Source organism: Anabrus simplex, chromosome 6 (assembly GCF_040414725.1).
Source record: "Anabrus simplex isolate iqAnaSimp1 chromosome 6, ASM4041472v1, whole genome shotgun sequence".
NCBI classification, from domain to species: Eukaryota; Metazoa; Arthropoda; class Insecta; order Orthoptera; family Tettigoniidae; genus Anabrus; species Anabrus simplex.
In genome coordinates, this window is record NC_090270.1 from 61,104,253 (window position 1) to 61,118,911 (window position 14,659).

Consider the following 14,659-nt stretch of genomic DNA (forward strand, 5'->3'; position numbering starts at 1 on the left):
ACTTCTTGATTATATTCATCGATACGGTCATGAAATGGACAACTTGTAATACAGACATAAAGGTCGACAGTTTATCAACTTCAGTGCAGTAATAATAGGTGTTTGACATATTGATTCCATACTATACAATAAAACTTTCACCAAAGGAACAATAATTACACACGCATTACAATTAAATAGAAGTATGGCAGGAATATACAATTTAAAAGTAATTTAGTATTTGACCATATACTAAAACAGTAACAGATGCATTGAGTGAGTGAGACTGCCAGACTGACGAATGCGCACGACAAATGGGTATATCATACCCGTGTCCATGGCCTTGTCAATAAAATATACCCCTGCTACTCTTCCTCACAATACATGCTACACACAGCTGCATGGGCCTCCACTACAGTTGTGCCACTGTACAAATAGGTCAGCCGCGACAAACAACATGTTTTACATATTCCCTCGTAATTATTTTCTTAATAAATTAAAGAACTTAAAGGAAAGAATTAGCTGAAAAGACAACAGCATTTGTACAAATTTCTTTTTTAAATTTATAATTCCTAATTCAGGCAACGAAAATGGAATAAAAATTTATTTTTTCTCCACAAAGTGGGGGGGGGGGGGACACGACTGCCACCTCGCTCTCTTAAACACTGCCATTGTTTAAAATGATATTTTACAGGCATTACTAACTCATATTGTAACCTCTCTTGTGATACCTAGATTATAGAAATGCTTCTTTAAAAAATCCTATTTTTAGTATTCTTGTCGTTTTTAAGTTTTGTATCATTTTTTGATATTTCTTTGTTGAAAGGATTCTTTTATGTAATTTTTTCTAGTATTTTTTTGTATTTTGCAGTAATTTATTTCAATACATTTCAGTATATTCGCAGCTCTGAATTAAATTACGTCACAAGTTTCAACAATTAGGTGGAGAAACGAGAATTATCTTTGGACACACCGTAAAGCTTTCTTAGAATACTTACAATCTTAAAGTGATGAGATGTTGAGAACAAATCTAGGTGACCAAGAAACTGAAAGCCAAGGGAAGGTCTTTGTGATGAATCAGGTAATTTAGTGTGATTTCAGTGTGATTGTTGAAATATGAAAGTGCAGATACCTAAACATGTGTTACCCTTACGGATTCTGTGTGTGTATGTATTCTTTTATTCAGGTCTGGTTGTGTCAAGAATACCAAAAGTAAAACCATCTAAAGCTATTCATTGGAGACAAATGTTTTCTGAGGTCAGGGAGTACATTTTTTTCAACAGATGGGCAAATACTATTTTGTAGATTATAAGGAGCTCAAAGTAGCTGCTGATAATTTCTCATTCGGGGCAGTCACAATAAACATGTGTGTGGTGTTCAGAATGCCAGTCATAAGAAGAGCTTCCAGTTTATTAACTTTGCATCCACAAGCACAGGCATATCCTTGGCTTTTTAATGAGAAACTGTGCAAGGTTTTTCGTTCTGCGAACGTTCCTCTTTGGAAATCAAACAATCCAAAACTAAAAAGTTTCTTGGGTACGTTCATGGAATGTTCTATTTCAGACAAGTCCACACTAAGAGAAAGCTACTCGATGACCTACTACAATGAAACAATTCTGAAAATAAGGGAATAATTCTGCGTGGGAAGAAGATATTTATTTCAACTCAGGTGATCATAGGAACTTTGGAAACAGACAAGTTAGGAGACATATTCCTACTCACAATTGAAGTTCTGGAATCTGTAAACCATCCCACAATAAGCAGAATTTTGACAAATCAATGGTTCTGCTGTGGTTGGAGGATGTAAGACATAATGACACCTTGCTCTTTGTAACAAATAAGGTACAACATGCTGTCCAGGCAGACAGGGCAATCAGGGCATTTTGCTACAAAATAGTGCACGTAACCTGCCTTGCTCATGTGTTTTATAGAGCTGCAGAAGAGGTCAGGGCAGCTTTTCCAGAAATGTATAAATTCTGGGGTATGTGGATCAATGCCTGTGTATATTACTGTGAAGATCTCCAACTCGTGAAACATGCTACAAGATTTCTTGATTCACAAGGGCTATTTACATTGCTGCTCAAGAAGTGCTTTCAAGATATGATGTGCAAGGAAAGCCAGCATACATCCAAGCAAACTTCAGCTCATTGCCATCAATTTGGGAGAGACAGAGGTGTAACCCTTGAAAATGATGACTGCACTAGTTAGAACATCAGAGAAAGAACTGACAAATGTGCACAAAGAAATTGGTGATCTAGTATATTTTAAAGTAAAATGTATTCTTGAGAAAATCTCCTGTTATAAAACCTTGCACTCTATAACCCAGGTTTTGACAGGGGCAGATTTTACCATGCCTAATAATGAAAAGGAAAAATAATAAAGCTAGTGGAGACAACTCTATAACGGCTGAACTTTTGAAATGGTCTCAATCAAAAATCATTGAAGAGCTGCAGTTAATCTTTGAAGATATTTGGAGAACAGAGAGGATTCTAGAAGAATGGAAAGTGGCTCTAATACACCCAATGCATAAAAAAAGGGGACAAACAAAAGGTTGATAACTATAGAGGCCATCTCTTTTCTGCAAATTGCATACAACGTATTCTCAAAAATATTGCTGAATAGAAACATCACTTGGCAAGCAAATGGGTATCAAGCTGGATTTTGTAAAGGTAGATCTTGTTCAGAACAAATATTTAACTTAAAATCCATATTCGCCATGGGATATTGCATTCAAAGGACATTGTTGTGACTTTTGCAGATTTTAGAAAAGCCTTTGACTCAGTTGATAGAGAAACCATAGATAAAACAATTCATGACTTTGGAGTGAAAACTAAATTGGCAAACCTAATACGTGAAACACTTACTGACACAATTCAAAGGTGAAATTTATGGGTGAGATATCAAAACCTATTAAGATAAATACAGGTGTATGGCAAGGTGATGGTTTGACACCCCTTCTGTTCAACTGTGTTCTGGAGAAAATTGTAAGAATTTGGAATGTAAAGCTTAAAGAACATAACATTCTGTCGGTAACTTGGAGAAGAAAATATAAAGGCACTGAAATAAATTGCCTAGCATTTGCAGACGATTTTGTTATATTGTCAGAAAACCTAACAAGTATAACAACACAAATCAATCTCTTGGAAGAAATAGCCAACAAGACAGGTTTGAGAATCTCCGAAGGAAAAGAAAAATTTATTACAAGCACTAAGAACACTCCAAAATTTTTGGCAACAGATATTGGTTCAGTGGAAAGAGTAACGAAATTCAAATATCTGAGAGAAATAATTCAAGAAAATGGTTTAGACAAATTTGCACTAGAAGAAAGGGAACACAAGATGGAAAAAGCATATGGTATCACAAAGAATTCTTATAACAAAAAGTGTCTATCTAAAAATCTTAAAATAAGGCACTACACTACATTGGTGAAACCAGATTTTTTTTTTTTCTATTTTGCTTTACGTCGCACCGACACAGATAGGTCTTATGGTGATGATGGGACGGGAAAGGCCTAAGAATGTGAAGGAAGTGGCCGTGGCCTTAATTAAGGTACAGCCCCAGCATTTGCCTGGTGTGAAAATGGGAAACCATGGAAAACCATCTTCACGGCTGCCGATAGTGGGATTCGAACCCACTATCTCCCGGATGCGAGCTCACAGCTGTGCAATCCTAACCGCACGGCCAGCTCACCCGATGGCGAAACCGGAATGCCTATATGTAATTGAATGCCTGGTTCTAAACTATAGATTAGAAAAACTTGAGGTACTAGAAAGGAGAATCATGAAAAAAATCTTAGGCCCTGTGAAAACAACAGAAGTATGGAAATTAAGATCTAATGATGAAATATACAGGAACATAAAAAACATAACAGAAACCATAAGAAAAAGGAGATTGCAATTTTTTGGACATATTTACAGAAGGGATGATTCCAGATTAACAAAAATAAATTCAAGTACCTTTGGGACAAAAAGGCAAACAACTAGCTGGATTCAAGAAATATTTAGAAAGAAATAATATGAGAAGAAGAAATTATGGACATAGAGATTTTTAGAAAGAGGGTAGTAGGTATGGAAGGATTCCAAGGAAGATTGAACAAGAAGGAACACTTTAAAGATGATGCTGATAAAGAAAGGGTAATATTACACCATGATATTCTGAAAACAAGGAATGAAAGCATTTCCAGTAAGTTATAGCATCTGAGGTGGACATTCTTGAGATAAACCTGCAAAAGGAAGAGCATGCTTCCAGACTTGTTGATGCTCAACTCCATCATCTTCTACAACAGAAAGGCAATTCTTGAGTCTAAGATGATGATGATGATGATGATGATGATGATGATGATGCTTGTTGTTTAAAGGGGCCTAACATCTAGGTCATTGGCCCCTAATGGTATGAAATGTAATGACAAATTAAAAGTTCAAAATCATCCACTGACTAAAATAAAATGAAGAATGAATGGAGGGATATGAATTTAAAACAATCAGTGGATCCGAACCAAAAACTAACAGAAGAAATAGTATTACTGACCAAGAGACCACTTCTAATGCACAATCCTGAATTGAGGAGGGTTGTTGGCTAACGGGGTCCAAACTCCAGGTCAACGGCCCCTCATAATAGTACTTATCGCTAGTAAAGTAGAACCATGGTATTTGTCATGTTGGGGTACTAATCAAAAGTAGTGCAGACTCACGGTATTCCACACATGATGGTACAACTCACAAGTATTGTACGTCGCACAGGTAACGCAGACCTATGGTGTTTCTCAATGGCGCCACTCATAGGCAACGCAAACCGATGGTGTTCCTCACCTACGTGTACTAATCACGGATGCCAGTATTCCCGTAGTGTTCCTCATATAGTGAGTACTAATCCCCAGGCAATGCAGACCCACGGTGTCGCTCATATAGTGGTACTAATCAGAGGCAACACCCATACCCTAGTGTTTCTCACAATGATACTGATCATGGGTACTGGAAACCCACAGTGAACCACTCTCTGCTTCTTAACCACAAACCTCTGGTGTACCTAATATAGTGGAACTACCCGCAAGTAAAGGCAACCCTTGGTGTTCCCCGCGAGATGGTACTAATCAGTTTCATGGTTCTAATACAATAATCCCTTGTTCTCTCCTTTTAGTCGCCTCTCACGACTGGCAGGAGATACCGTGGGTGTATTTTTCGTTTGCATCCCCCACCCACAGGGGGTAGACAGAGAGAAAGAGAAGAAAAAGAAGGGATCCGTCACTTCGAAAAATGAAGTAACGGACGAAGAAAGGCAAGGGCCACGAAGGGCATGAAAATGAAAGACTCCCTAGGCCTCGAATGCTCTAATACCACCGGGGTCGGAAAAGAACAAGAGTTGACTAAGGGAGGTCAGACAGGATAGATGAAAGTGAGGAACCTGGCACAAGTAAGTGGAAGCAATGCCAGGACTCAGCTAAGAACCCATGGTCGCCAACCCACACTCCCAAGTTGAGAGCCCCTTGAGCCCCTTTGAGTCGCCTCTTACGACAGGCAGGGGATACCGTGGGTGTATTCTTCATCTGCGTCTCCCACCCACAGGGGGTTCGAGTCTATGAAGATTGAAAATTACAAGAGGTCACCAATGACTTTTAAGCTCCTAAGCCAGCTTGCAATCCTCAACATTCATCATGATGAATCTAACTCTTTGGACATGGCTTCAATAGCTAATGACCTCATTTATCAGGAACAGATACCGAGTCAACTTTCACTGTAAAAAAAAAAATATTTAAAAAATATTAAAAAATAAAATAATAATAATAAAGTAAACTGAATTTTATTCACGAGCAAAGAAGTCTATTCTTTATTTTATCAACATTATCCTGAATTGGTACAACGTGTAAAAATTACAAAGCAATTGAAAACAAAATCTGTATTCATTGATTATTTCTGTGGGTGTTCTGTGGTAGTAAGATTACGAGAATGGCATCAAAGACCCAATCCTTAAAGAAAAAGAAAAAAAGCTAACTGAGCGAGTTGGCCGTGCGTTCAGTGTGTAAAGAAGGAGCAACAGAAAGAGGGGACAAGTATAAACAAGAAACCAGAAAGAGACAAGGACAATCTCCACATCTTTATACACTTGTCATCTTCAACTAGAGTGGTTCTCTCCTCATCAATCCTAGTTCTTCTACATTAGTCCCTGAAGAATACATTTCTGGCTGATTTTCATTCTTGATGAGTGACGGGAAGGAGAAAAAGGAAACTGGACAAATACAGGAAAAGGGAAGAGACATAAGATACAGATGTACCCTATTATGTGTTCCTGTTACTGCTCGCATCCTTCAATACACTACTGATGGGATATTTGATTCATTTAATTCCTTTCACGTTACTGAATCGATACAGTGATCCGATTCACGGCACATTAGAGTCATCATTCTTATTACATATGTGTAACGGCATTCAATGCTCACTGCTGCCATCTGGTCTTCATTCTATCAATGGCTTTCCTATATGTTATCCAGCTTTCAGATTGAAACTTCTCAGCAGCCACCTCTTCGCATCAAGTTTTGATGATACAAAGCCTTTACCCCATAATGACAACTCCATTAAATAAATGTGTAGAATTAGGTTTTAAAATATCTGTACACACAATCAGCAATGATCTGTATTTAGGACTGTCCCTCAAACAACAGATTCCCTATTAATTGCTTACCTAGTCTTTTCATAAATTATTTCAAAGAACTGGGGAATTCCACTGAATTCACAGTTTTCTGATTCAACATCTTTTTAGTTAAGATATTGCATTAGTCGGCTCGCTTACTCACTGTCCTCATACACCGATTACCTCGTGATTCAATGACCGATCAGTGAATGTACCACTCAGCACTGTCTGCTGCTAGTAAACAAAGGCCACTACAGACAGCTGAGACGGCTCATAGGAAGCCTTGAAGCTACACCTTCTGCCTCTGATCTCATCAAATCTGTCACTTACTGGATGCCGTGTAATGGATTGACTCTGTTTAGAAAGCTATAAAAAAGGACACTGTTTCTTCGAGGCATGATTTTATGTTAATGGGGAAGTTGGAAAATCAAGAGGAAAAAGAACTACTACAAGATTCAATCCAGGTTCTTTTGAACCGGGCAGGGTACAAAAATGTTGATATCAGTGAATACACTTTGATTGATAGATGTGTACCATTTGAGGAAATTTCATTGGATATTAGTGAAATGGAGAAAGATGTGCAAGCAAAAGAACTGAAAGCTGGTGACAAATGGTAAAGATGAACTCCAGTTGATAACCAACTATGCTTCGGCTTATCAAATGGTGGAACAATTGAAGGCTCTTTGTCACATACTGCAAATGCCAAAGGCCTTCAACCAATACAACTGCATGCCATGGAGAAGATAGTCAATGTGAAATGCTTTGGACAAACCAGCCTAGACAAGTTTTTTACGGGAAATACTTCATAAAACAATGAGAGATGGTTGATTTTGTCTTCAAAAAGGCAGTTGGTTTTCATCATTGAGATACTGTTGCCGCACTGTTCTGCACCATCCGGGGAACACGTATAGCTTAAGGAGTGCTGCAGACGTAACTTTATGTCTAGAACAACTGGAAAGAACACAATCAAATACCAGAAGCAGTTAAAACAACACCAATCACAGCACTGCAGCTATATACAAATAACCCACCAGTACAAAGAGAAATACAAAAGAAGCTGCAATAGACTTACTTAAAATGGAAGCATCACAAAAAGCAAACTGGGCCGATGACCTCGATGTTAGGCCCCTTTAAACAACAAGCATCATCATCAAAAAGCAAACTGGATACTCAGAATAAGACACAATGAATGACTAAAATCCCAAGAAACCCTATAACTGCTAGTAGAAATATTTTAAAACCGTAAGGTATACCATCTGAAATTGAAACCACCTCTGAACCAATAAGTCCATTGGACTACACCTCAATACAAACCAACCTATCTCTCCCAGATAATCTCAAAAAATAAAAAAATAAAATGGTATACCAGTAATGCTGAGAAGCTCAGCACTTAGTATGCTAAATGAAGAATATCCTGAAGATCAGTGGTTAAGAGTCTTCACAGGTGGCTCACAAATAGATGACAGAGAAGGAGGCACTGAAGTTTTCTGCCAATTATTCTCACAATATACTCCAGTAGGTAGATACCATAACAACTTCGATGGAGAAATAGAAGTCGTCTATCTTGCCCTACAAAATCCGATTTATAGAGTCAATCTATTTGAAAAAGCAGTCCTACTCACAGATTCACTACCTGCCATACAAGCAGTATCTCAAATACCAAACCCCATTCATCAAGAATTCATGACATTAAACATCTACTAACAAAATTAAAATCTTTAAAGAGAAACATCACTTTACAATGGATTCCTGCGCATGTAGGAGTAGAAGGCAACAAACTGGCAGATATACTAGCAAAAAAGGCACTGGTATTTTCATAAGAACCAAACCTCTAGCAGCTAAATCAATCAAGAAGATAATCACAAATAAAACCCTAAAAAATGGAAGAAGAAAACTACTCAACTTACTACAATAAAGAAATAGAAAAAAGAATGACCTATGGGACAAAAATAAAAGCAAGCCGAGGAAATAAGTAGTGGCAGCAATCTTCAGATTGGAAACAGGACATGATTGCCTAGCTGCACATCTAGCTAGAATCAAAATACACCCGACAGAAATGTGTACCATCTGCAGAATTACTGAATCACTGATTGACTCACCGAGTCGCTTAACTGTGGCCAGAATCCATTATTCGGGAGATGGTGGGTTCGAACCTCACTGTTGGCAGTCCTGAAGATGGTTTTTCATGGTTTCCCATTTTCACACCAGGCAAATGCTGAGACTGTAACTTAACTAAGGCCATGGCCGCTTCCTTCCCACTCCTAGTCCTTTGCTGTCCCACCATCGCCATAAGACCTATCTGCGTCGGTGCAACGTAAAGCCAATTGTAAAAATAAAAAAAAGTGGTGGACTCAAAGTACCTATTTCAGTGCACAAGACTCAATACAACCCAACAAAAACAAGGCAATTTACCAGCCTTATACTGGACAGCCAGAAACAAGGTGAAACAAGATTCTGTTCTCTAATACATCTGTACTTTATTAATTTTATTTGTATATTATTGGTCTAGAGATATCAATTTTGTATTGGAGTTACTTCCCAATAAAGACATAGGTGAATTCAAGTAAAATATATAGTCATTATTTGAGTAGTCTCCAAATAAATATTTTGCAACTATTAACATACAATAAAACTATATACTAAGTTCTTAAAATGTATTTTAGATAGTATTGTATATTCATTGCAAGGGATAAATATTGATTATGTACTGGTAAGCATCCCCTCCCATTGATGGATGCCTCCCAGATATGGACAAATTTTTGTGTTTGATTAGTGTCTGTATTACAGAGGTTTCTAACACAAAATGACTTTATGAAATGAAGTAAATTTATTCCTGAAAAACTGATTACATAAACACTCTTGTGGTACATCAACTACCTGAAAGAACTAGAAAGACTGCTGTACTCACTTGTAATAATCTATATTGCTTTAGTAATGACATGTATTTGTCAACAGATTTGAGATTTATCTCCTTTCGAAGCTTCTTTTCTTGATCTACTCTTGCTTGTAATTCTGCCTTCGCTTGCCGATGATCAGCTTTCGCTTGTCGGAGAAATTTCTCCAAACTTAGCGAGTGCTCAAATATTACTGGGGAAGAAAATCAAGCAATAAGATAAACATAATATTTAAATGCAAACAAAACAAACATCCTCGGAGAGATTGTACTGGGAGTCCATTTTATTAAACAATCCAAACTGATACAAAATGATCCGCGAGACACGCCTGCGGATGAAATGGTGCTAAATATGAAAACTGCCAATAAACATCGTGGAGATGACATTTTAGGGTAGTGGAAGAAACACGAGCATAATTTTCCATGACTTTCAAGGGTGGCTAAGAAGATACTGTGCATACCAGCAACAAGTAAAGCTAAAGAGCACAACTTTAACCTGGCCAGCTTTACTGTAAATGAAAGATGAACTCGTCTAGATCCAGAGAATGTGAAAAACCTACTGTTCTTTCACAGCAACATGAAACTGCAAGCGATAGGATTCAACGTGCACTGTACTTTTATTAAGGTTAGAGTTGTAAGTCTAGCAAAATAGAACAGAGAACACCAATATCTCTGCTAATCCTGCCATCACTTTGTACATTACTTTTTAGAAGCAGATGTTGATGATGTTTGTTGTTTAAAGGGGCCTAACATCTAGGTCATCGACCCCTAATGGTACGAAATGAGAAGAAATGTAATGGTAATTTAAAAGTTCAAAGCTCATCCACTGACCAGAATTAAAAACTTGATGATGAAGAATGAATGGAAGAGTATGAATTTTAAATAATCAGAAGATCCAACTCAAAATACTGAAAGTTAAAATAATTCCAAAATCGATCCACTGACTAGAATTCCAAAAGACGATGATGAACAATGATTATGAACTTACAACAATCATGGATCTGACCTGCAATGCCCCACCTTCCCAGAAACTATCTTAAAACAACAGTGTTACTGACCAAGGGACTGCTTCCAAAGCACAATCCTGAATCGATGATGCTTATTGTCCAAAGGAGTACAACATCCAGGACAATGGCCCCTTATAATGTACTTATTGCTACTAAAGTAGAACCATGGTATTTCTCATGTAGCGGTATTAATTATAAGTAACGTAGACTCACGGTGTTCCACACATTGTGGTACTACTCACAAGTATTGCATGTTGCACAGGTAACGCAGACGTATGGTGTTTCTCACATAATGGTACTAATCACAGGCAAAGTAAATCCGTGGTGTTCCGCAGATAGTGGTACTAATCACAGGTACTGTAAACCCACAGTGAACCACTCTCTGTTGCTACTAATCACAAACCTATTGTGTGCCTAACATAGTGGTACTACTCGTGTATGACCTTTGATGTTAGGCCCCTTTAAACAACAAGCATCATCATCATCATCATCATCATCATCACTACTCGCAAGTGAAGGTGATCCATGGTGTTCCTCACGATGATACTAATCATAGCTAGTTTCATGGTTCTAATTAAATCATCCCTTGGTCACCCCTTACGACAAGCAGGGGATACCATGGGTGTATTCTTCTTCTGCATCCCCTACCCACAGGGGGTTTTAGAGGCAGAAAATGGTTCCTGGCTCTGACATCACCCTATCAAGCGGGGAGAAGTGAAAATGTAGGCAAATGTGGGGTGGTTGCTGCAATGTCTTATAGACATATCTCTTTAATTATCGTTCCAAGTGACTTAATTTTGTTGTCTTTAAAGGAATGCAGATGCATCCGAAACAAAAGTCTACATACACCCCCCTTATTCCTTAATTTCTTGCACAACACTTACTGCACTTTGATTGCTTTGATACCTGCACTTGTGACATATTCTCAAACAGGAATATCTTTGTCCTTGTACTAAGCATGCACTGCAAAAGCACACAATGCCAGGTACAAATAAAAAAAAACAACATACACTTGAGATTTAGTCACTGGTACCATACGAGTTATGTATCGAGGTCGAGTGATCGACTCGGAAGTTTTATTCAAAACTATCTATTCATTCTTCATATGGATTTATGAGCAAGTGATTAATTAAGGTGGGCCTCAAGTATGTGTATGTCTTATAGCATGCTCTTATAGAAAATATATTAGATGACCTTTACATCGGATACATGAATATATAGGTCATGCCCGCTCAACACTTGAGAGCAACCCACGCAAAGCTGGCCATGACGGAAGCACTAGTTCTCCACACGCAGTCCTACTACCTTCAGCGCCCAACCTTGTGACTTGTTTATTAACATTGCCAAGGAACAACATTCTCTTGAAGTTGAATGGCAAGTCCGAAGGTATTAGTAGGATGTGCAAGATGGAAACACACTTACACACTGCCCTATGGCACACCCTATCAAAATAGTCCTCAATAATATTGAGCCCGATGGCTTTTACAACCATCCTGGTGTGTTACACAGTTTGGGTGCATCCAAACTGTCATCAACATGCCCAGTGTCATGTGGAGTTTGTGGGATGGAATGAATTTTAAAATTCTGTTGGATAACTGGTCATCATTCATAATGGTGTCAAAGGAGAGGAAGTGCTCTCCCCAGGTTAACATCTCCACGATCGTCTTGTTGATGGAGTTCACATGCTCATCTTTAGGAGCAAGTATTGCCCAATCACATAACCAGTCAAATGACAGGTAGTTGTGGCGTGTCAGGAAACACCAAGAAAATGAGATTATTGGTGGAAGTAACCAGAGTGCCAAAGTTCGGAAGGAGCAAGATTCTCTGCTGGTCTTCAGCAGAAAATTTCTCTTTGTCGATCTTAAACTCATCCACTGAAAACTGTCCTGAATCTGTGTCGTCACCTTCATGTTCTTCATCAGGCTGAGTTTAAAAACGTGGTTCCACAAGAGATATCCTCAGGCAGGCACTGATCTTGTCAGCAGTGGTACTTTTCTGTATGATTGGTAATGTCTGTCTGAAGTCCCTGGCCAGCATCAAGTGGTTGTTGTCCCTCAGGTCCAGCAGTGTGTGATCAAGTGCTTCTAGAGGGCGCTTGAGATCCATGGTGGATTCATCCCATACCAGGAGCATACGCTGACACAGCTGCACCGCCTGTTCTGAGTCTTTGCTGATATTGCACATAGCCATCTCGGTTTTTGTCAAATTCAGCAGCAGTTTGAAGGTAGTATGCCACTCTTCCGCTAGGTAATGGTGTGCATGCAATTCCCGATGATCTTACAACTCCTGCAATACCGTTATCTTTCCTAACTTGAACCAACAGTAGGTTAATGACCAAAGTTTTGCCAGTACCACCTGGTGCGTCTAGAAAGTAAACGGCACCCTGCTGACTTGATATTTTCCCAATAACACAGCTGAAGACAGCCTGCTGTTCAGGCAGAAGCTTAGGTAGAATGTCTTGAACTTGCTGTTTGATTTGAATAGTATTATAGGACATTAAGAGCCTCCGTGGCTCAGGCGGCAGCGTGTCGGCCTCTCACCGCTGGATACTGTGGTTCAAATCCTGGTCACTCCATGTGAGATTTGTGCTGGACAAAGCGGGGCCAGGACAGGTTTTTCTCCAGGTACTCCGGTTTTCCCTGTCATATTTCATTCCAGCAACACTGACCATTCTCATTTCATAGCATTTATCAGTCATTAATCAATCACTTTGGGAGTGGCGACCCCATCGTACTAATAGCCTATATATGATTCATTCATTCATTCGCTGGCCTGGTCAATGACTGGAGCACAGGTTGTAGGTTTTCATATAGGACATTAATTCCCTTACTATATCAATGTTGGTTTGTCCACCTTCTTGAGGTCTTGGTAACTGGAAGTTACCAAGTTCTTTTGCACATATTACCTTAATTCTCTGCTCAATTTTAAGATGTGCTTCGTTGAAGATTATGTCAGCTTTTTCCACTTCCAATGCTTCAATTCTGAACCTGTTGAGGATGTTGTCTATCGAGAGCTTTGGGGTATACTTTACTGCACTTGTCCTTTTTCATGCAAGGTGACTTGGAATTGTTAACACTGCAAGGGCTGTGGACCATGTCTTTCAGGATGATCTCGATCAGGACAGGGTCAATGTTTTGGTTTGATATTTTGGCTTTTACTATGCCATCAATCTGGTTGGGATGAATTTTAACAGAAAGCTAAAATAAGGCATGTATATGCGAGCATTAAAAATTATATAATTGAAGTTCAACCAATTCAATACATAAAAGAAAGAAATGTAGTAATTACATTCTTATTTAAATGGGACCGGTTTCGACCTTAGTCCAGGTCATCGTCAGCCGTAAAAACAAGTAGGCGAAATCACACAATGTTTATGAATATTGGAGAAATGGGTTAGTTTCACACTCTGTCAGGCACAAAGTCACAACACTATCAAATAATATATGAAGGTTATAAATAAACTTGAAGTCGCAGACGACTATTTTGTAGAAGCAAACCGCCAGTTCCCGGTGATCAGCGCGGCACATTCAAGGTCATGCGCTGCGGTCTCGAACGCCAAAGTAGAGTGGAGAATGTCTTGAAGGTCCAATATTTGTCTCGGTTGCGGGAAGTTAAGTACGTATATAAAAAATATACGACGCAAATCAGTATAATTGAATGAGAACTTGTGCTCCTGCTAAGTTCTTGGAAAACAATTGACTTGAAAAAACAAGAACTTAGCAGGAGCACAAGTTCTCATTCAATTATACTGATTTGCGTCGTATATTTTTTATATACGTACTTAACTTCCCGCAACCGAGACAAATATTGGACCTTCAAGACATTCTCCACTCTACTTTGGCGTTCGAGACCGCAGCGCATGACCTTGAATGTGCCGCGCTGATCACCGGGAACTGGCGGTTTGCTTCTACAAAATAGTCGTCTGCGACTTCAAGTTTATTTATAACCTTCATATATTATTTGATAGTGTTGTGACTTTGTGCCTGACAGAGTGTGAAACTAACCCATTTCTCCAATATTCATAAACAATGTGTGATTTCGCCTACTTGTTTTTACGGCTGACGATGACCTGGATTAAGGTTGAAACCGGTCCCATTTAAATAAGAATGTAATTACTACATTTCTTTCTTTTATGTATTGAATTGGTTGAACTTCA

General features: G+C 38.7%; 1 protein-coding gene across 1 annotated transcript in view; it reads right to left on the minus strand.

Moving 5' to 3' along the window:
- Positions 1-11,995, minus strand: part of LOC137501282 (Golgi integral membrane protein 4-like) — a 125,959-nt gene extending 113,964 nt beyond the window's left edge. Inside the window, exons 1-2 of the mRNA XM_068228225.1 lie at positions 11,926-11,995; positions 9,512-9,690 (exon numbers count right to left, since the gene is read on the minus strand). Coding sequence (XP_068084326.1) covers positions 9,512-9,690; positions 11,926-11,995 — 249 coding nt within the window. The remainder of the gene's footprint in view (positions 1-9,511; positions 9,691-11,925) is intronic.
- Positions 11,996-14,659: the final 2,664 nt, after the last annotated feature.